General features: G+C 42.1%; 2 protein-coding genes across 4 annotated transcripts in view; both read left to right on the top strand.

The window, feature by feature from the left end:
- The first annotated feature begins 32 nt into the window (after positions 1-32).
- On the top strand, positions 33-5,487 carry LOC147332055 (putative ATP-dependent RNA helicase DDX47). Its single transcript, XM_086288467.1, has 12 exons — positions 33-193; positions 406-499; positions 1,363-1,551; positions 1,632-1,703; positions 1,851-1,969; positions 2,439-2,510; positions 2,663-2,779; positions 2,887-3,033; positions 3,627-3,764; positions 3,858-3,928; positions 4,108-4,237; positions 5,127-5,487. Exons 1-12 carry the CDS (start codon positions 68-70, stop codon positions 5,292-5,294), a joined length of 1,443 nt encoding a protein of 480 aa, XP_086144593.1. The 5' UTR covers positions 33-67; the 3' UTR covers positions 5,295-5,487.
- Positions 5,488-5,879: 392 nt separating this feature from the next.
- The window catches only part of LOC147332054 (myosin-10), a 67,395-nt gene continuing 52,490 nt past the window's right edge, over positions 5,880-20,784 (top strand). For 2 of the 3 annotated variants that reach the window (XM_086288462.1, XM_086288460.1), the window contains exons 1-3: positions 5,880-6,255; positions 7,921-8,298; positions 15,026-15,182. In XM_086288462.1, the coding sequence (XP_086144588.1) occupies positions 7,954-8,298; positions 15,026-15,182 (502 nt within the window). In that variant the 5' untranslated portion in view covers positions 5,880-6,255; positions 7,921-7,953. Of the gene's footprint in view, positions 6,256-6,341; positions 6,545-7,920; positions 8,299-15,025; positions 15,183-20,784 lie in introns of those variants that run through there. The other variant, XM_086288461.1, reaches the window with a different exon arrangement.

Below are 20,784 nucleotides of genomic sequence, written 5' to 3'. Positions count from 1 at the left end.
GGCTTAAGCTTGAACTCGTTTCCGCATCTGCGCAGTGCGGAACTGACGACACGTTGGGGCGAAAAGCATGGCGGACGAGGAGAGCGTGAAGCCAAACACATACGAAACACTCGAAATTTCGAGCAGCGATGAAGGAAGCGATCACGGTGATGGCGGAGAAAACGACGAGACGGTGAAGAGCTTCAAGGATCTGGTAGGTTTGCTTCAGCGAGTGAAGGAAAAGAGTCAGGCACATTAACACGGAGAGACCACTGCTGTTCGAGTTAGCTACAACTCCGCTGTGTTATGTAAACCTCATTTTATCCTTTTAAATATGAATGGGATATGTCTGTGAGACATATACGGCGCTAGTACACAATTACGATCGTGTTACAAAGATTTCTACCTTTTGTCTGCTTCCGACAGGGTGTTACTGATGTCCTATGCGAGGCTTGTGATCAGCTGGGATGGAAGAGCCCCACGAAGATCCAGATAGAAGCTATACCGGTGGCTCTGCAAGGTGAGAAATCACGCTTACCTCTTTCTGTCAGTTTTACTCAAGTAACAGTACATGATCACACGGAACAACCATACGCACATTTTTGGACATCAGGAAAAATACAACCCTTCTGGAATAAAATTCTTTTCGCTCTGCGGGAAATATTTAGTTATGTAATTCCAACGATTGTTTCAGATCCTCTATTTGGATCATCTTAGAGGCCATTTGCGTCCATGCTGTTTAAGTCCCCTAAGGTTTTAAACAATGAGCTGTAGACAATGGGTGGTTGTTGTTGAGGAGATCCTTGTGATGGACAAACTCGCATACAGACAGAAAAAGAAAGAAGAAAACTTTCTACAAGACTGGGACAAATGTTTATTATACAAAGTGAAGAAAGGACATGAATAAATTGAATTATTAAAAGAGGCAGATTTACTCCGACACTACCAGCCCCTGAATGTTCAAATATTCATGAACTTGTTTTTATATGTTTTTGTATGGCTACTTTTCAGCTTTGTTTTGGCATTAGCATAGCCACCATTTGTGCATCATTGTACTAGACCATCAAAAAAACAAGTTGAAGTAACAATGACAGCAAATATCCTGTTAATCAGAGATGATGGGCTAAATGCATGGCCCAGGGATTTGAAATCTGAAATCTCAGCAGAGGATTGGAAATCAGTTTGTGCTCAAATTCATACCGTGATTACACACCTCATATCTGTACGTGTAACATATGAAACTTCTCCATATTTCTCTGTGAATCATTACGATTTAACATGGACTGAAGCTAAAGGAGCAGCGCTTCAGTCTGAATCTCAGGACTTGTTTAAATCTCTAAAGGTTAAAGTGCGTAACATTTCTTGTCTCCTTGTGACCTGCAGGGAAGGATGTTATTGGCCTGGCGGAGACTGGTTCAGGAAAGACCGGTGCCTTCGCTCTGCCTATCCTCCAGTCGCTGCTGGCCTCCCCCCAGAGGCTTCACACACTTGTTCTCACCCCCACTAGAGAGTTGGCATTTCAGATCTCTGAGCAGTTTGAGGCCCTGGGCTCCAGTATCGGCGTTAAGTGCGGTACGTGTCCTTGAAAGGTGAGGCGGCTTGCAGTAGTGCGGGAGGCTCTGTGCTCTAAATCCGTCTGTCTTCCGTTGCAGCCGTGATAGTTGGTGGAATCGACATGATGTCCCAGTCCCTGGTGTTAGCGAAAAAGCCGCACATCGTTATTGGTAAGACTTTACCTTTAAGAGCGTTGCATATTTTTCACACTTCACACGTCTGCTTATGTTCACCCACTGTTGTAATGTTTGTATCCTTTATAAACTGATTTTGATGATATACTTTTAAGTAAAAAAATCGTTTTGTTTTTTTTCCAGCCACGCCCGGTCGTTTGATCGATCACCTCGAGAACACAAAGGGCTTCTCTCTACGAGCGCTGAAGTTCCTGGTCATGGATGAAGCAGACAGAATCCTCAACATGGACTTCGAAACTGAGGTCAGTAGCTTCCTATTGGTAGGAGACTCACTATAGCACCTCAGCCACATCCTCCTCAGTGTGCTGTTAAATGGCAGGCTCAAAGGTTATTGATGAAAGCATTTTAAAGTGAATGTGACAACCTTTATGGCAGTTTAAATCCAAAAAGTGAAATTTACCTAAACTTCGCATTACTGGCCGTAAGCTGGTAAAAACCCAAGTTGACGTATATTTTTTTGGTTGACAGTGGAGCATTTTGAAAGATTACAAATAGCTGATAGGCTGAGCTTTAAATTAAAAACCTGCTGGCTACGGGCTCCACACCTCCAACGCCTCAGGCTAGATTTGCGCCTGTGACGTGTCCATTTGTGAAGCTCTTTGCCTATAAACAGAGAAGGTTTTCGAGAATTTAACCTGTACAAATTTCAAGAAGCATGTAGCTCATGTAAACTGTCATTTTTATACCTATTATTATTTATTTTTTTACCAGGTGGATAAAATCTTGAAGGTGATCCCAAGAGAAAGACGCACTTTCTTGTTCTCGGCTACCATGACCAAAAAGGTATCTTTGTGTTCTTCTCTCTTTGTCGACTCTAGATGACGGAGAATGTTAGTCGCGTTTCTTTTAGCCGTCCTTGTCCTGCACATTATGGGGGACAGTAATAAGCAGCTGCCAGAGTAGCCTTTGCCTGACCTTCTGTCATATGTTTACAGGTCCAGAAACTAGAGAGAGCAGCTTTGAAAGATCCTGTGAAGTGCGCGGTGTCTACGAAATACTCCACAGTAGACAAACTGCAGCAGTACTACATCTTTATACCATCTAAGTACAAGGTAGGGTGCACACGTGTACATGTGCTGACCATGTGCTGACAGTTGTGTTTGTGACCTGCTGAAGCTGTTTTATATTCAGTAAGTTTAGCTCTTGGTTTTGCCAACAGGACTGCTACCTGGTTTCCATCCTGAACGAGCTGGCCGGGAACTCCTTTATTATTTTCTGCAGCACGTGTAACACAGCCCAGCGGGTGGCGCTGTTGTTGAGGAACCTCGGCATCACTGCTATCCCTCTACATGGGCAGATGAGTCAGGTAAAGCTTCAGAGACTCGGTTGAGTATAAGGATTTAACCTGAGATGTTAGCATTCATTATAGTGCCTGCTGCTCTGTCAGCATTACCTACGCATACTATAAAACCCTGTAAACAGTTTGGTTTACGATCACACTTGCAACACATGCTAAAGTCATGCTTAATTAACTTTACATGCAAGTTAGTGTACTTTTTGTACCATTTGGAAACATCTGGAAGTCATTGTCATGGTCTGCAGTTTACCATAAGCAGTCTACAATCAAATCTACATTCAAATCAGGCTGCAGTTCACTTAAATGTTTGAATAGAGCTCTTTGCACCATCTAAGATGCTGTTTTTGTAGACCAAGAAAAATTTCTTTCACTCATGAATGAAAGTGAATGTTGACCAGCTTTGGTCCCGTTTGGCTGGATGTCAGCCCTCTTTCTGGTTTTGTGGCATTACAGCAAATGTGACCTAATGTATGATATGAGTTGTGTGTAAATATGCACACAGACATTTATCAAATGGAGTTTTTAAGGAAGTGAAAGTTTTCCCTTTTTCTTTCTGGTGGATACTGTGATGTGGTCTGGATCTTCCTTCCTTCGCCGTGCAGAATAAACGTCTTGGAGCTCTGAACAAGTTCAAGTCCAAGTCTCGGTCGGTGCTGCTGGCGACTGACGTGGCATCCAGAGGACTGGATATTCCTCATGTCGACTGCGTCATCAACTATGACATTCCCACTCACTCTAAGGTACCGAGGCGCTGATAATCATGTTGGTGGTGCGTTTGATGATTTATTTCACTTCACCGATGAGCTGATCTGTGGATGTGTTTGATCCTACAGGACTATATTCACAGGGTTGGCCGAACAGCCAGAGCAGGACGATCTGGAAAATCCATCACTTTCGTCACTCAGTAAGAAGGGCCTTTTTATTGTCACCAGTCATTCCATATACAATAACATCTCTGCTTTGTTTCCACTTATTGCCATTTTTATACCATTTTGACATGGTTGAGTAAGTTGTGCAATACTGTGGTTTGGAGAGGAAGGTCACTGCAGCAAGTAAATGTGTCTGGTGTCCATATAACCATAGGTATGATGTGGAGCTTTTCCAGCGAATTGAAAGCTTGATTGGGAAGAAACTTCCAGCCTTTCCAACCCAAGAGGAGGAAGTGATGATGCTGGTGGAGAGGGTGAGCGAGGCCCAGAGATTTGCCAAAATAGTAAGTCATCCTGTCTTTATTGTGTCTTTTCTCTGTATTTGTCAGGTATAGCCTAAAATTTGAAGAAGAAAAAAACATGCTGTGTGAAAACAATGGTGCATAAACCCGTCTGAGCCTGCCTGGCCAATGCATCAGTATTTAGTGGTATGTTTCTACATGAGGTGATTTGAGCTTTGTGACACAGTGTGTTATCCTCTTGAAATCAGCCATCAGAAGATGGATACAGCGTGGTCATAAACAGATGGACATGATCAGACAGGCTGTGGTGTATGAACAGTAAACAGTTGGTGCTAAGGATCCCAAAGTGTGCTGGAAAAATATCCCCAAAACCATTACACCACCAGCAACCTGAGCTGTTGATAAAATGTCGTTTATGCCAACTGTTACCATCCTATCCAATTGTGGCAGCAGAAATCAACACTCATCACACAAGGCAACATTTTTCCAATCTTCTGTTGTCCTTCTGTTTCATGAGACCATGCAGCTTCTAGCTTCAGTTCCTTGTTTTTAGCTGACCGGAGCAGCACTCTGTGTGGTCTTCTGCTGCCGCAGGTCATCTGCTTCAAGTTTCGAAGCAGATGACCAGAGAACTGACCACACTGGATATTTGCATTAACAGGCAGGTGTAGGTGGTAAAGTTGTTGGGGAGTGTAATGATTTAAATGTAACCATATATTTAAAAGAGCAATGACTGCAAGCATAAACTAAAAGTTACGAACAAATGTTTGAAACTTGGCTAAACCTTGGCTAATTTCTTCAAAAATACATATTTAGAAATGTTTGATTTTTTAAAATTAAACTTGTTCCGTCTTGACCTAAAATGCCTGTATATAGAATATAGTCAGCTATTAGTGTAGATGAACATTAAGAAAACGTTTGTGTTCCCCAGGAAATGAAGGAGCAAGGCGACAAAAGGAAAAGGCCTAAAAGAGGGGACGGAGACGATGATGACACGGAACAGGCGACCGGCGTGAGGAAGAAGGTTAAAGGAGGAGGAGGAGGAGGAGGAGGAGGGAAGAAGAAGCGTGGCGGAGGAGCCTGGAGGGGCGGACGCTGAAGAGCCCCAACATTAACAGACTGTACAGAACTATGACATACAACGCCTTTACCGTCTTTTGAAACTTTCATTGTTATGACACGTTTTCCACTGCTTCCTTAGTAAAGTGAATGACTATTTAATTACAGAAAACACATGTTTTTCTCGCCCCTGGTGACATGTTTCCATTTGTAATAAAACTCAAGAAGTCGCACGATTGTGTGAGCTGGTGCCGCTGCTGATGTTGCTTTCAGACACAAGAGGGAGCTGTTTCAGTCAAAAGCCACATTATGTTTTATTAAGAAGTACTTAACCCTTCTTGTTTTCTAGCTTTTTTGTTTAGAAAACATGTGAGGTATTAGACAACAATAACAATGCGTGGCAAATTGAGGCGGTTTTATAATGCATGCAAGCAGCAGTTGCAATAGTTATTATGTTTTGGGGTTTTTTTATGCTTGTCAGTGGTTTGCAGCAAATTGGGGGGTTGGTTTGTTCCAGCCAATAGTGGAGAAGGGCAGAGAAAGACCGCAAAGCGAGAGCCCAATCGCTTCTAGGCTGCATGTAGTGGGTGTGCAGTGCCTAGATATTTGTGGGATAGATCTTAAAAGGTATCCACCGCAGCATAATGCCCGACAGTGTATTCATTATTGCTGCCTTCATTAATGCCATTGAGGGGATTCTGACAGGCGTGAAGGCACGCACATAAAAATTTATTAGCGGCTGAATCCTGACAAGAGTGCGACAGTGTGGCGTATTGATCTGCGCGATCACTTTCTAGTGCGCACAGTCCACCGTAGGCGGGAGCAGCGGTGGTCAAGCCTGCTCTCTTTAGGAGGGGCCCCAGTGTGGAGGCAGCACTGTGCACTGTGGTGCATACCGAAGCCCAGATACATGCCTGCATTTCTCTTGTGGCTAGCAGCTGTATAGTTGCGTTCAGGGTCGAATCAGGGGGAGCTTTGTGAACAGGTTCTGACTGCTGCAGGTAAGTTTGCTCGCGCCAGCCGCGAGGGCGAAGAACGATGGGGCGCGTGGTGATTATTACGGCGTCAGTGAGTGAGCAGCCTCCGGGATAGGGGATGGAGGTCGCTCTGGAAACTTACTTTGGCTGTAGTCTTTATTTGAGTAGCGGGGTTCAAAATCCACCGCTCGGCGTCATAAGCGCTCTGGTTGACCTCGAGGACTCTTTCTCTCTCTTTTTTCTCTCACCATAGAAACGTGTTAATTGGTAACACCTGAACTCTTAATACGTAACAGAAAAAGTGCAGACTGTGGTAAGCTAGCTTTATGACTCTTTCTTTTGGCTCATGAAAATAATTTTCTCCGACAGTAACCTTATTTTTGTTTATCCTAATGGTTGTTCTCCAGACAATAACTTTTAGCCGCTGTTACTCGTTCTTTTAAATTAACCGTGTCGTGACTTATTCCCGTTACCCACTTATGTAGCTAGCTCCGTCAGTTGCGCAGGTTTATTACGCAGTTATTAGCCTAATATTTGGAAGGGCGACTTCAGCTGCATGTTTCAGGCGTTTATAGTTTCCAGAGCTACCTGGATAGGTGTTAAAATTCGGGTTATTTTGTATACAGCGAGCTCCCTGGAGAACGAGAGCGACTTATTGTATGTGACACTCACAGTACGTCGTCCATCTGTCCCGTTTGGTTTTCTGGCAGAGCGGTGTAGTCTCCGCAGTACGCGCATTATTGTTGTGCAGTGCCAGGCTGCCAAACCTACACTGAAGTCTGACTCGCAACTTTTATTTGATTGTCTGACATATGAGTTCCCTTCTTCACTGTATTACTTTATTATACCAGCTATGAATCAAGAGACATACTTAAATTCATGCATATCTATGTGATGTATAATGATCAGTGAATTCTACTAAATTCATAAGTATTAGTGTCACTGGACGTTTCTGCCATTATTGGATCTATAGTGATGACTACAAGTGGGAATCACCAGACACTAAGTTCATAATGCGATGTTATTTTAACAGAACTACTTTGCCATCTGCTGAGAATTGCAGTAGTATATATCACATTCTTTCAACTGCAAATCATGCCCTCAAAGTTGAAGTTTTTATCTCACTTCAGTTATTTATTTATTCATTTATTCACTAAAACCTAACATACGACAGATTCAGTCTGCTATTGAATGGGGTGAAATTGGCATCTACATGCAGTCCTTTTCTGATAATACACCAGTTAATTGTAATATATCTTCAAACATCACCGTTGCTGTCTACATAGACAGAAATTAACATTTAACAGAAATGTATATTTAACTGTTGCACTAAGCAGTGTTCCTGTTTTATAGGAATATAACTAGAATATAACCAGCTGGCAGCCAGTTGTGTGGAGTACCTTTGAGTTGTGCTCGCTGACAATGACTCATTCAGACTGATGGCAGCATGTTAGCAATCCGTCTGTATTTATAAATTAGCTAGTTATCTGCAAACCTCCATCACTCACTCTGAGAGTGACTACAGTCAGAGTGCAGCTGTTTGCAGAAAGGTTACTTCCTATGAAGTGACCAGTGCAATCCCATTGCGATCAAACACACACACACTCCTGTTGATCACATAGGGTGAGATGTAAAATTTGACTAAATTTCACGTTTTGCTACTTATCGCTGCACCCCCTTTTCTTCTAGGTGGCCATATTGTGGTGATCATTCCCAGTTAAAATGTCTCATCGGAGTGGGCAAGAGGACCCAGAGCGCTACCTGTTTGTGGACCGGGCTGTGGTTTACAACCCAGCCACACAGGCTGACTGGACGGCCAAGAAGCTAGTGTGGGTCCCCTCCGAGCGCCATGGCTTTGAGGCGGCGGGTATCCGAGAAGAGCGTGGCGAGGAAGTGCTAGTGGAGTTGGCAGAGAATGGTAAAAAGGTGGTGATCAACAAGGATGACATCCAGAAGATGAACCCACCCAAATTTAGCAAGGTGGAAGACATGGCTGAACTCACCTGCCTGAATGAGGCGTCTGTGCTGCACAACCTGAAGGACCGCTACTACTCTGGACTCATATATGTGAGTGACTTAGACCTGGAGCCTTCAAAAGGTTCTTTTTTTTTTTCTAACAGTTTACTGTAAACTCAACACACTGGTGGATGGTTGACCTCAAAATTATTTCTCTGGCTGTTCTGCTCGTTGCAGGCAGTTGTTTCGTGTTTAGTCACCTGTCTTACAGTCTTGGTTAAAAGTGAGATCTGATATTTATCCATCTTTGTTTAGGGAAAAAAGCAGCTCATCTGAGTGACTCATGACCACACAAACACACTCACATATTTGCACACAGAATGACTGACAGAGCTCTATGGTCTTAAATGCCATAACTTCTCTCTCACCTTGGCTAAAGACAGACCTTTGCCATAAACCTTGCTGGTGTCACCCTAACCCCCACATTCCTTTATTTTAGCTGTTTCTCAGATCACAAAACAACCCTATCAGTTCAGTTTTTCTCATCCACATGGCCATTTTTTAAAATATATTACACATGTAGACCAGTCAGGAAAATCTCTGGTGTCTGTATATCTAAATGTTTTGTAGTAGTGAATTTTTACGCAGTGTCTGGAGTGGTCTCTATCACTGCATCGCTTCTGTCCCCATAATCCAGTTTCACCACAGATGAAGCAGCTCTGTGACGCGATCTTGACCCATTTAGTGACATGTTTACCAGGAATAGAATGTGGGTTAGTTTTTACCTGAGAGACTGTGGTTCGGGCGCTGCTGGGTGACTCGTTGCACTTATAAATGAGCCTTTCATCCAACAAGATGTGATAAAGTGAATGCAGCAACGCATTGCAATCGTCAAATGCTTAAAAGTATTATTATAATTTGCCGCTACCAAAATGGAAGAAAGCGTTTCAGCAATTTCCCATATGGCTTGAATTTCCATGTCATTCCACCAGCTCCCTCTTCAGTTTCTTCCTAATACCATGGTGTCATGGTTTCAGTTTTTTTCTGGGTTCAGAATTGGCTTTGGTGCTTGTTAATTGTCCCCTTGCCTAAGAGAAATTGAAAACATATGTCTGACTGTGTTGGTTTTCTAAAAGGAAGAGAATTTTCTCCTGTTTAGCTCACTGTTAGAAAAAGAAACCCCCTGTGCTTGAAACTTCTTTCCAGTGCGTTTGACTTACCCCCCAGAGCTCTGATATATCTACTGCAGACATAATATAATGCCTACCCCAAGGCTGTGCTTTGAATTGAGATAATTGGAAAGACCTCTGTATCTGAGTCATAATATGATTCTGCAAGTCTTTTACAAGTTGAGGTCTGTACTAACTGTTTTTCTAAACCTGTAAAATATTTTCATAGGTTTGCCTTTAGGACACAATTACTGTTTTCAATAACCTAATATTAAAGGGACTCTGTAGTTTGGTCTAACTGTACTTAGAAGACCTATGTTGATAATCCCCAATATCACAATCCACATTCTAGCAGACAATGCAGGTTGTTGTGTATGTTTATACAGTACAGGACTTACTGTACCATGTCTTTATGTATCAGGTACTTAGAAACTAGGGGTGCAACGATACACAAAATTCACGGTTCGGTTCGATACTTTGGTGTCACGTTTCGATATTTTTTTGATACAAAAAAAAAATGTTCATGCCTATTTAATTTGTCATTTATTAAAATTATAAATATATATTTTAACTCAAAAGTACAGTTTTGAAATCACTCATCTTTGGAAAAGAGAGTTTATTACAGAGAAATGTCTCTTTCCAAAATAAAAGCTATACTACACGCTTCTTCTGGGCTATATTCTCAGCAGCATATTAAACATATCAGGTCCCCATAAGGAGAATCATGTGCTAACGGCTGTCTAAATGACTCGGGTAAAGTTTGTAGCATGCCTGCTTGTTGTTTTTGTCTGCTTCCACTTGTCTTTGCACTAGGATGATGTCGGAGTAAATGTCCAGTCATATTCGTTGTGTTCCCACTAGTGCTGTCAGCGTTAATCCCGTTGAAATGACGTTAACGCCACAACACGGCAAATCTCGGTTAACGAGTTACCGCAGATCGCCCCGTGCTTGGGGCTGGACGGCGTCAACACGTTAACGAGCTAACTGCGCTAACGCACTAGTTCCCACCAATGTAATTGAGCATTGCGTGGCACATCCAACAAACTGTTTTACTTTTGTCCATGACGCCCTTACCTTCAGGGTCATACGTTACATGAAAACCAAAATAGTTCCAAAGGCCAGATCTGAATGAGGGTGGGGGAGGTTCAATTTGCCATGTTGCAACGAGAGCTTAACTTCTGTCTTGCTAGCTTGCCCTGCGCTCAGTGAATCTGCGTTCGACTACTCCGCCTAGGCTGCACTGTCGAGCGCAAATCCACTGAGCGCTCAACACAGACAGCATCGTCAGTAGAAAAGTTGATAAAATAAAAATTTTGTATTGTTCGATACATATGCGTACCGAACCGAAAGCACTGTTTCGAACGGTTCAATATTGATACGAGTATTGTTGCACCCCTATTAGAAACTGTATTGCTTTGAGAGAATGCCTCACACTGGTGTCCCTTGTGATGTTATATTATTTCATTTTCAATTGTGTAAGCTTTGAAAATTCAAGTTAAGTGGAGTAGACTGAGCTCCTGCTGAGCTAGATGAGTCAGTAGGTCAGTAATGCACATTCTGTATGTTAAGGTTACTGTGAAGAAAACAAATCTTATATATTGTTGCCGAAACATGCAGAAAAGTCAACTGTGGGCGTCCAGTAATTTTCCAGTGTGTATCTTTACTGTTAATTACAATCACACATCTGTTACTGGTCAGTGAAATCCTAGTTTCTGTGTGATTTTTCTATCCTGTACAGCCTCTTTTGTATGGCCCTTTGTAGAGCTGACGGCTTGTTTCGTGTAAAGTCAGGCCGCCTGTCAAGCTGGCTCACTAAATTTGGCACCTTTCTATCTGTACGGTGGTGAGTCACAGGCTAGCCACCATGCTACTCACTAGCTGGGCTACAAGCAAGCCTTTGTGTTGTTAGATAAGCCTCAGCTGTCAGAAAGCCTCAGCATTCTTCCACGGCAAAAAGACCATCCGTCTGTCTGTCTCCTGCCGCCTACTTCAGCTCTTCTGCTGCTCAGTGTCTGTCCTATCTTCATCAACTCAGTTCCTTTTCCCACACTCACTCTGCCTCTCCGCTCTGACGTACTTGTCCTGGAGAATAATGACATAGATTTTCTTTCTTTCTTTGTTTTATGGCATGCATTGGTTTTCTATAAGTATCAGCTGATATTCACTCTGTTGACTGATCATCAACTTCATATATCGCAGTTTTGCACTAAAAATGTGTATGAAAACTCTTACTTTAAACATCAGTATTGACCCACAATCCATTTCTTTCTTATTGATTTCAAATATTTGCGTAGTTCCTACACTATGGCCCTGCTCAGAATGATTACATTATAATAGTGGATCTGCCTGCAGGTCTAGAGCAGGCGCAACCTAAGAAAGAGAAGAAAACCTGCATGGCCAGGCTCATCCTTATAACTTTGTAGAGAAAATGTTTTAATATGATTAGATTAAAGTCATCGGTTGACTTCTATTTCTGGAGGAACTTAGGTTGGTTATGATGTAACCTGTTGCTGTGCTATGATTGTTCTTCATTTTGCCTCTTAGATTTCTACAGAAATAAAATGTGTGGTGGATGTAATGCCATAGATTCATACAGCTTTTCTGATAGCATATAGTATGTTTTATATAATGGGCTCCACTGCCTCAAAGCTTATACATTTGATCGTTCTGCTGCTGCTGTTAAACTGATTGGATACCACACATACCAGTGTTTTACTTCAAAAGCCAAGTCTGAAGTATTTATTAGCTTTGCTATGAAATCAGTGAAGCAGAGCCCCGTTGGGGAACTGGTCAAAGTCTACTGTAGTCCACACAGATTAGTGGCGCCGAGCAAGTCTCTGCACTCAGAGTGCCCTTAACGGCTTTTGGAGTGGAGAAAGTCCCGTCAACGTAGGCCTGCTGTCTGACTGATCAGAGGTGGCAGATGGGGTCGGCTGTTGTGTCTGCTGTTGGCTATGTGTTGCTCAGCTGTTACTAGGCCACGGCATCCCCTCCCCTGGATCTGATTTCACAGTGGAAATATCACCTTCTCTTTGCTGGACTGGGCCAGGCATGGCTTCTTGTCAGGCGGTGTTAAGTTAGCTGTGTCCTCTGCTAGTTGGCAATAGCAGTTGTTAATGGTCTTCGTACTGGATTTATCCTGCAGGATATTTCACAATAAGAATATCCTTATTTTATTTTTCTCATATTTGCATATGTTTGAGGAATAATAACCACTTAATATTCTGGCATCATATTTTTTTTTCACTGTGACAAACCATTATGAATAAGAGAGGAGCTGAAAATAGTGTTTTATGACAAAAGACATTTTACTTGACCCTCAAAATGAACAAGAAATCTATAGATAAGGGCGGGTCTGCTCTGTGCAGTTTTAACCAAATAAAACATGAACATAGAATGTGATACAGCAAACTTCAAGTCCAGGTATCTCTCTGCAGCCACACCAGCTGCTTTTGCACTAAATGCTGCAGAACTAAACCATGGAAACAGAACAGACTCTCCATTTATAGTGGCTCCAGTTTTCAGATACGGGGGAATTAAATTTTCATTAGCCTTCGAAAAGGAGAGTGGAGAGTTAGAGTTTCAGCAGCTCTCTCCCCCTCATGTAGGGAGCAATTTACAGAAAGAATGAGAGCATGGCTAGGTGTTTTTTTACGCCTCTGCTTCTCCATTGGATTGGACCACAGGGAGCTCCGTCAGCTGGATCATTGCTCTGCTCTTCATCCTCGTCTGCCTCTCTCTACTTCATCGCCTTCTTTCTTCTGTATCAGCAGCACAGCATCAGTTGCTCAGTGCTGACTTAGGCCCCTGACTGAGCTGTTATGTAACAGCTACAGTACGCTGTGTGCTCTCCGGGTCCTTTGTGATCGTCTGCTGAGTCACTCAGGTAGACGTCCCAGTGCTGTACTCAGCCTTAGGTGCAGCGTTAATAATGAAGCAGGTGTCATGATGTGTGATGCTTTGATACAAAAAGATCCCAGAAGGAGATTGCTTTTCCAAATATTGTAGCTTTGTTTACTAGTTGTACTATATTAATGGCTGAGGAAGCGATAGAATAAATAGCTTTTTAAATATTTACGGCTCTTCAAAACAAAGGCTCTTATTATGGACAACAGTTCATGGAGCATTTGCCTTTTAAATTTATTTATTTCTGAACTGCATTTGTCATGTTGACAGTCAAAAGAGGAACCTGATCGTCAAAATAATTTCAGTTTCATAGATCAGATTTCTATTTCCGGACTTCTCCTCTGCTCGAGAGGTTTTAGTGATTGGTTTGTTGCCTATTTTTTTTGCAGGATTACTCAAAAGGCAACTGCTTGAAAATTTAACCAGAAGTGAAGTTGGGCCCAAAATAGAAGTTATTAACTCTTGGAATTGATCCAGATTGAATCTGGATCATCAACACTTAAGAGAGTGCACGATTGGGCATTTTGTGTAATATTTTTCACAAAACCACATCAAGTTGAAATAAAAATGAAATGAGGATTGTTCTGATGTTCTCAAGAAAATGGAGCAGACTCATCCAGACTCTGATATCCTTCTGGAACCCATGAGCTTAATTCAAGCATGGTCTCAAGTGAATTTTTTATCATTGGTGGAGATATGCACCTCTGGAATTATGTTCATGTTTTTGTAAGTAGTGTTAAGTAACACTGCACAAACATATCTGTAACTCCAAGTAGCTAGCAGAGAGGTGCCCGACTCTGGTGCCCAGGGTGTTTAGCCATCTCGGCCTCACAGATTTATAATATCCATCTATCTTTTGTTCAACATCTGGCTCTAATTTTTTTAGTTATATATGAGGTATTAACTCACTGAAAGAGGCATAACTCAAGGTATGCGTTATTATTACTTTCTTAAGGTTCAGTCACTATAGCTGTACTTTATATTCTGTAAATACAATGGAGATTTGTGTGGGCTCCTGGAATAAGCCTAGCATGTCAGTGTGAAGGTCATACTACCGTGAAGCAGCCTTTTCTCTGTGTCATCCATAGGGGAAATGTGAAGCCCCTATAGCATCTGCAGAATGAGCGAGAGCCACTGCCCCACCAGGGCCCCTCACGCCGTCTGCCTTGCTCTCTGGTTGAGTCAGATTCAGCCTACAGCACAGCTCAGAAGCCTTCGCACACACTCTCTAGGGAGACATTGTCAAGCTAATGGCATAGCCAAATGCAACACCGCAAGTCAGAAAGTAGGCTAAACATTTGCAGTGCACACTGTTTGCTCTAACATGAGTCTTTATAATATTCCATAAACTCATTATTCATATTAATGCGGTGCTGTTTTGGCTTAAAAAGGCTCTCTGGGTATTGCACACAGACAAGTGTCTGCTCAGTGTTTCATTTATCAGCATTCCCTCAGATCTGCTCTGCTCTGCGTCTATCACTGTCTTGCATGCCAGCTATGATGATGTAAGCTACCAAAATGTGGGTAATGACAAGTCTTCCTGCACTGATAAAATGCAAGCTAGATGATTTATAAAACCAGAAATGTACATGCTCCTTTCAATCCTGTTTGTATCCACTTATGGTTCCATTGAGCCTTTATGTGATCATTGTGAGCAAACTTGAGAAACATCCACAACAGACCTAATCATATGTTCTTTTAGTTCTTAGAGAACTCTTTGATATTAACCTCCATGTTTGTTTGTTTCATATCTTTAAATACAGACATACTCTGGGCTTTTCTGCGTGGTCATCAACCCCTACAAGAACCTGCCCATCTATTCAGAGAACATCATTGAGATGTACAGAGGGAAGAAGAGGCATGAGATGCCTCCGCACATTTATGCCATCTCTGAATCAGCATACCGCTGCATGCTTCAAGGTATGTTACACATCTGCTCTTTGGAAATGGACCTTTTGCTATGATTACTTGAAAACTACAGTATGTAAAATAAGTGATAAACACATTTAAAGGTAACTTAACTTATTAGCAAACAGGTATAATGGAAGCTGAAGAATTTTGGTGTTTATCTCACTTGCGAGCAGGATTGGGTTTGCCTGTATAGTGTTGGAGATTAGTGTGTGAATATAGTTGTGTAATGTATGTGGAAGGTCACAAGGTCAGAGAGGTGTCTGTTATCACTGAAGGGGTCAAGTAGCAGATTAACTATGTGGCAGGTTTTCCAGGTGTATGGCTGGGGTCAGTCAGTTAATTGGTAATTGCAGGGTAATGCAAGGCTGTTCAACACAGTCTTTATCCTTTAAACACCAGGCAAAGAGTTTTACATCAAAGCTTTAAGTTGCATCGTTTATTCTTAGCTTGTTCTCACAAATACTGGCCAGAGGTCTGCTAATGTAATGTTTTTGGCTCTCTACATAATTATTTCTCCAAACCATGAACTGATTTGCCTTTTAAACCACTGCAGTATTTTTTCCAAGCTGAAATGAAGACAGAAGTTTACTTTATAATGGTGGCATTTTTAGGAGAGCCTTAGACTGGATGTCTCAGATTAGGAAGGGGACATAAAATGGCATTTTCAGCCCCATGGTAGCTGAGAGCCGTAGCATTTCAACTTTCTAACTCAAGGCTTGGTAGTGCCAAAAGCCAAGGCTTGTTCCTCTGTCTCACTCTTATGGTGAACCATCGTACCATCTGCAATACCGCAGAACCACATGCAGGTTTGAAAGGAAAAAATGTGGTGCTTCAGCTTCCACTGAAATCACAGAACCACTGAGCCATAATCAAACACAGGGCAAAAATAGCGTAAGCTCCTGTATATGTTTGATATATGATGTAATGTAGTCCCAAAGAGTTGAGCTAAAAATCTCATCACTGGGGATGTTTTATAATTTAGGTAGAAATTTCAGTATTGACATCATAGTACAGTGGTATCTTTTACTATGCAGCACATAAGCACGTTTAAGTCTGCACTATGTCTTTAAAAGGTTAGATTTGTGCAGCCAAAACTTCTTACTTTGAATTTTCAGATACTGATTTAGTTTTTTATAGAAACACCGTAGTTCTGAGATCCTCTCCTTTTTGTTCAGTTTGAAAAACATGATTGTTTTGGAAATTTAAGCCAGGTCAGCTAAAAGGTTTAGTATATCATTGCTTTGTTTCAACAGAAAGAGACAGTAGTCTCTTTCTGTGTTTCAGATGAGCGTAATGTGCTGTGAGTTGCGAGAGTGAAGCCTCTAAGCTCCTAATAATGTGTGTAGCGAGAGGCTCGCCTGGTAGACCTGATGCCCTGTGACAAAGGAATTTATAGCAAAAGTAAAGGAGATACAGAAAGGCAGGGCAGACACCGAAGGAGGCAAAGTGAGAAAGCAGGTTTTAAAAACATCAGTCTTCAAGTTGTCATTAACTTGACCTGCAGCACAGATTGGTTTTCATCTTGCAAATACACTGCATAGTTGGTTCATGTCTTGAGCTACAGCTGTTGCATACTTGAACTTACGGTGTAGCTGGAGCTCATCAAAATCCACCCGGCCTGCTGTAGGATAGACAGCAGGAAAAGGTTAATAGAGCATGCATTATTGGAAAAGAGTTGCACAACTTGTTTTGATGGTCTTTTATTGAAGCCCACACTAGTCTCCTTTTTGTAATTCTAAAAATGTCATCATGTGAGCATGATTACAATATAAAGACCCACAAGACACAAGGCCATGACCCAGTTTGAATACCAACTAATTGTTTTTGAATTTCTGATGTAGAAGGACTGCTGTGATAAGCAGAACCTTTATTAGAGTTTATCAGTGTTTAGACAGCTTTAGCCTGTCTGCTCTGAGCCATCGCGGTCACTAGAACAACAGTGTTCATGTCTCCCTGTTGTTTCTCTTGAGTCTTCTTTCACATCTGAGGGTTTTGATTCTTTAAATAGTGTGTTTATTTGTACCTGTTTCAGCTTTATGCGACAGTAAGAGGCCTTTCCCACTAGTACCTGCTCATGTTAACTTGGCAAGGCTCGACTCAGTTTTTAGGGTTTTTCATTAGGTGGTAATACCTGGTACCTGGTACTTTTTTTGGAGTACCTATTCGGCCAGGGCTCCAAGTGATCTGAGCTGATGTGGCTTCACTCAATGAGTCATGAGAGCATCACCTCCACAAAATCAAATTAAAATTCAAAACCTGGCAACGAGGGAAATGGCTACACAAAAAAACAACGCTGTGGTCCCTGAGTTTGACCTATATCCATAGACAAAGCAGAAGGCATACCATCACCATACCATGGCATTCGTGTCACATGCAAATGACATCACGGGACTTTCGGCAGTATCACTATAAAAACACTACACGCGTTAGGTGGTGCTGGGTTGTGATGGAAAATGTCCAAAGTCGAGTAGATATAAGTGAAAAAGGGCTATAACTGTCTGGTGGACCTGCTGCAGCTGTAAAGCTTCAGGGTTTGTGTGTCTGACTGATGTGCTGAAGGCTTCCTGTCATGACCTCAGGCTGTTCTCTGGTCTCTGCTTTCAGCGACTCTCGCCACTCCAGGGAAGTCATAACTGGCCAAAAGTCACATTCAGTTATTTAAAAAATAAGAAAATCGCCCACGTTTAGACCATGTGAAGAGGCCCAGCCAGTATATTGAGATATATATCTGCTTGTAGAGGTACATTTGTTTCAACAGAAACATGTCTTTTAATGGATCAAAGTACTAACACATACTAAATAAATCATATCAAATCCGAAGTACCTCCAAATGGGACTTTAACTAACTTCCTCTGAGGCAAGTTGTGAACTCTCTGCCAGCTTTACCACATGGTTGTTGCTGAAAGATTTCAGGCCTAAATTGACCTTGGATCTGATTTTTAAAGTTTGGTTTTGGAACTTTTAAGGTGGCTCGTGTAGAGTTAGATCCCAAAGTTCTGGGAAAACAAATTTATATAACATGAGGTTAATGTTGCACCTTAATTATATAGCTCCTGTCTTTGTATATTTTCTTCAATGTGGTTTTCAAAACTTTGAATACACACACACACACACACACTCAGTCTTACCGGCCTGTTGTGCCTTCAGAATGTGTTTGTCTCGATATAGGATACCTCTCTGGTGCCATCATTCTTCTTTCTGACCCCCTTTCTCTCTGTTCATTCTTTCGGACCCCTCACAACAGGCAGGGCAAACCAGGCAGTGGAATGAGGTCATCGCTGCTCCAGCTCTCCATACCTCACTGTGTTAAATTATGCGAGCTGAGTCATTGTCAAGTTCTCATAGCTGTCCAAGCAGCCTGTTGCCCACTGCTGGGCTGCTGTGAGCAGAGGTAGATCACCGTGGATACCGATGTGTTTATCTGTATATGCAACTAAAATAACCTACCCCTGGGATCTTGAATGGAGGTGTCACTCTGAGTGGCACTATTTAGCTGGCTGCTTCTGTATGAATCTACTTCAGCCTTTTTAATATTTCTGCAGTCTTGTTCAGGATGTCTTTTGTAGCTCCATCTCAAACTATTTGGGATCTCCTACTGATTTCTTTCTCCTCTCAGCAAGTAGAGCAGCTGGCCTCTCTTATTTCTACCCCTTTACTGTTTCACTTACTAGTTTGTCCAGTCCCTTTCTTCCTTTCAACCAGAATGTTTTGGCTCTGAAGACACTGAAGAGGAAAAATTCCCCAAGTCCTTAAAAGCATTTTGGTCGCCTTTCACTTAACATGAAAAATACAAACCGCAGCTCTGCTGGAAACTCTGTGGCAGCGCAGTTTTCTTTGTTCCTTCTGTCTCAGGCTTTGATTAGGAAACACAGGAGAACAAGTGTGGGGAATGTCCACATTCTCATCCCTTCTCCGTGTCAGGATGAAGCCAGGGTTAGACCCCTGTTTAATTGACAACACCGTGTCTCAGTTTTCTCTTATTTCACCTCTCAACTGCTCAGGCCACAAGGCTCAGTTCATGACAGATTTGTCCGTAAGTATTGTAAGTATGCATTTGTGTTTTGTGTTCAGCAGTTTTCATCCATATTTTTTATCCTTTTATGAGTTAGTTGTCTGTTTCTTACTGCTGCTTCACTCTATGAGAAGAGTGCGCCTCACACTCAGGTTGGAACTGTATAATATAGTCATGTTACTGCCACTCGACTCACTTACAGGACTGGTAAGTGAATGCCACAGATAGTCACATATACTGACTGCACTCCATAGGAGTAATTTGCTTGTCAAAAAAGGGCAATATGAGTGCATCCATTTATGAGTCTTTCTTTTTTCTGTATGCAACACAGCCTGGTTTGCAGCCTCACATCAACAAATTTGAAAAGCAGATTTTACAGTGAGATTATTTTTATTCTGATCTCCATCACATGGTAGAGATCCAGCACATCTGAGAACACAGATGGTACTGTAGACACAACCTGTTTAGAAATAACTAAAAAAAGAAAAGCAAACCTACTGTCTCCTTCTACTGTAAAGACATTTTCTTTGCTTAGGTATTGTAGATCTCATTCCATATTTATTCTATATACTCATCCTGACGTCAGTGTGATGAGCATCTGTCAGTATAAGGGAAATCTACTGTTAATGTTAGGTGTAAATTCACACAAAACCCATTGTGATTTGAATGGGAGGTGAGCCTTTATAGAGTGAATGCAACCTCAGAAATTAAAGTAATGCTATCACAAAACTTTTTCTTAAACATGAGAACTACAAGTCCCTCACTAAAGAATGCAGTGCATTTCCCTTAGTATAGGTCAGGGGTCGGCAATCCTGGGCACGCGTGCCAGGGTTAACTGATGGCACGACCATAGCTGGACTGGCCATCAGGTATACCGGGCATTTGCCCGGTCGGTCGAAGCGCTTTGGGGTCCTTAGGGACTAGAAAAGCGCTATACAAATGCAGGCCATGGTGATTTTTAGTTTTTATGGGCCGATGATTTTTTTTTCTTGTAACGGCATGAACAATTAAAGGTGGTGGATTGGCCAGATGCTGGCAGATATGTAAAAATGTCAGTTGTTTGCTGGTGGCTATGGCGGAGCTCCCACAGAGGGCAGCAGGTGGGTGAGGGAAAGGGGAGGCAGGAGGAGGAGAGACACGAGGCGGCCACCGGTCCGAGTGTCAGGTGAACTGAACTTCAGGTGATAAGTTATGACCTGCAGTCTGTCTGGGTCAGATATAAACCAAGTTTATGTGGAGTTTATTTTAGTTCTGCTGACTTTTTACAGTCAGTTAGAATAACTCGTACTGCGTACTAGCTAGCATGATGGAGTTTCTATGCAGCTGGGTGGGTGCTTTGATGTTACTGATGTTGAACTTTATTTAATTCACAAAGTTTGTTAGTAGAGTTTCCAACCGTCCCGTAAAAAATGGAATGATCCCTCATTCAGAGAAAATATTACGCGTTTCGTATTGAGCTGAAAAGGAACACAGTTTGTCCCGTACTTCAGCTACAATGGGGAAAAAAGGCACAAAGCTGGACTTTTTCTGCGTCTTTACACTGTCAGCTGCTTCTTCTTCTCTCATTCTCTCCCCCTCCCTCCCCTGTTGTTACTTCAA

This window comes from Aulonocara sp. 'chitande type north' Nkhata Bay, linkage group LG4 (assembly GCF_057382095.1).
Source record: "Aulonocara sp. 'chitande type north' Nkhata Bay isolate Kocher_YH1m ecotype deep benthic linkage group LG4, A_spYH_male_GT1.1, whole genome shotgun sequence".
NCBI lineage: Eukaryota > Metazoa > Chordata > Actinopteri > Cichliformes > Cichlidae > Aulonocara > Aulonocara sp. 'chitande type north' Nkhata Bay.
The sequence above is the reverse complement of the archived record's forward strand: the minus strand, read 5'-3'. Positions and strand labels throughout refer to the sequence as shown.

Coding starts and splice junctions, on each gene's coding strand:
- LOC147332055 (XM_086288467.1), top strand. CDS start 68: ATGGCGGACGAGGAGAGCGTGAAGCCAAACACATACGAAACACTCGAA. Junction 194..405: donor TGAAGAGCTTCAAGGATCTG/GTAGGTTTGCTT, acceptor TGCTTCCGACAG/GGTGTTACTGATGTCCTATG. Junction 4,238..5,126: donor CCCAGAGATTTGCCAAAATA/GTAAGTCATCCT, acceptor TGTGTTCCCCAG/GAAATGAAGGAGCAAGGCGA.